Genomic DNA, 1633 nt, shown 5'->3' on the forward strand with positions numbered 1-1633 from the left:
CCCCGGGGCGCCCCCAGGGAGCAGCGAGGGCCCAAGGCTGGCAGGATGGTCAGGCAGACACGTGGGGCCGGCCGGGACCAGGCGCCGTGGCCGGCAGGACGGAGCCATCAGAGCGCTCTGGTCACGGCCAAGGCTCTGTGTCCAGGGCAGGCCCAGCAGGAAAGATGCGTGCAGTGGGGGAGGGCGGCCACGCGCCTGTTGGGGGGATAGCAGGAGGGGAAGGAGGCCGCCTGCGGGGCGTGCAGCCGGGCTCTGGGAAGAGGGGCTCCCCAGTGCGGTCAGGGAAGGCTGTCCTCGGGCGCATGCGGGGTCCAGGGAGCAGGAGGCCCCTGCAGGGTGAGGCCTGCCGGGCGCCCGGCACTGCTCGGCCCTCCCCAGTTCCGCGCCCCGGACAGAGACACGGGGCGGCTCCCTCCACTGAGGCCAGTCCCAAGGGCCGGCCAGGGCCAGTCGCTGGCCCCTGGGGTCCAGGTAACCGAGTGTGCCCACACCCGCCGGCTCTCCCGCCCCACCTCCCCGCCCCCACCGGCCAAAAGCAAGCTCCCTGCCACCCCGTGGGGCGCACTGGGCGCCCCAGCGGGGGCGCGGCGAGCACTTCTCCCCCCCCACGCGAGTCCGCCAGGCCCATGGGTATCCGGGCCGCCGTGGTGGACGCACCGGCCAAGCCCGGCCGCCCGGTGACCGCGTGCCCTCTGCTCTCCCTGTCAAGTTCTCGCCATGCACGAAAACGTCCTCAAGTGTCCCACCCCCGGCTGCACAGGGCGCGGGCACGTCAACAGCAACAGGAACTCTCACCGCAGGTGAGCACAGCCGGCCGGGGTCTCTGGGGCGGGGCCTCTGGGGGCGGAGCCTCTGGGGGCGGGGCCTCTGGGGCGGGGGCTCTTGGGGGCGGAGCCTCTGGGGCGGAGCCTCTGGGGCGGGACCCGGCAGGACCCGGCAGGACCCGGTGGGCGGCTGTGGCCAGCAGACCGGGCGTCCGAGGGCCTGCCCTGGGCCAGTGGCAGAATCATCTCCCTTCATGGGCTGAGTGGGTGCCCGCCAGCAGGCTCCTGCTGCCCCTCGAGGTGGCGCTGCCCAGCAGACCTCTCAGCTGCTCCTTCCCCCACCCCAGGGCCCAGCTCCCGGCTGGCACCTGCCCATATGGGTGAGTTTGCCGCCTTGGGTCATGGTAGTGGCCAGTGGCCACTGGCTCAGGGTGTGGGCAGCGTGACCTGCAGTACAGGCCACTGGCATGGAGAGACCCAGCCCCACTCCACCTGCCTGGCCACCCGGGATGGGGTCAGGGCCTTGCGCCAGGCACAGCGGGCTCCTGTCCTTGCAGCCTGTCGGGGTGTCCCATCGCCGCGGCTGAGAAACTGGCAAAGGCCCAGGAGAAGCACCAGAGCTGCGACCTGCCCAAGTCCCAGCAGGCCTCAGACCGCGTGCTCAGGTACCTGGGCCCAGGGCCGCCGGCGGGAGGGCGCCGCACTCTGGGCTTGGGCGGGGCTCTGGGGGCCGCATGGGGCGCACATGGACCCTGGTCCTGCTTTGCTTTCTCGGTGGACGTCTCAAGTCTCGGAACGCTGAGAGAGGGGGAGCCTCAAACTGAAGACAAGCCTGCAGGCGGCCATGGTGCCGATTCGGGGGGGGCCTC

At 72.4% G+C, this 1633-nt stretch overlaps 1 protein-coding gene across 1 annotated transcript in view; it reads left to right on the top strand.

Annotated features, from left to right (window-relative positions):
- The window catches only part of MYT1L (myelin transcription factor 1-like), a 40295-nt gene that overhangs the window by 6038 nt on the left and 32624 nt on the right, over nucleotides 1–1633 (top strand). The window contains exons 2-4 of the mRNA XM_012727379.1: nucleotides 582–586; nucleotides 708–800; nucleotides 1322–1429. Of these exons, the coding sequence (XP_012582833.1) occupies nucleotides 582–586; nucleotides 708–800; nucleotides 1322–1429 (206 nt within the window). The remainder of the gene's footprint in view (nucleotides 1–581; nucleotides 587–707; nucleotides 801–1321; nucleotides 1430–1633) is intronic.

The sequence above is a fragment of the Condylura cristata genome, unplaced genomic scaffold (assembly GCF_000260355.1).
Source record: "Condylura cristata isolate star-nosed mole 26May11 unplaced genomic scaffold, ConCri1.0 scaffold00020, whole genome shotgun sequence".
NCBI lineage: Eukaryota > Metazoa > Chordata > Mammalia > Eulipotyphla > Talpidae > Condylura > Condylura cristata.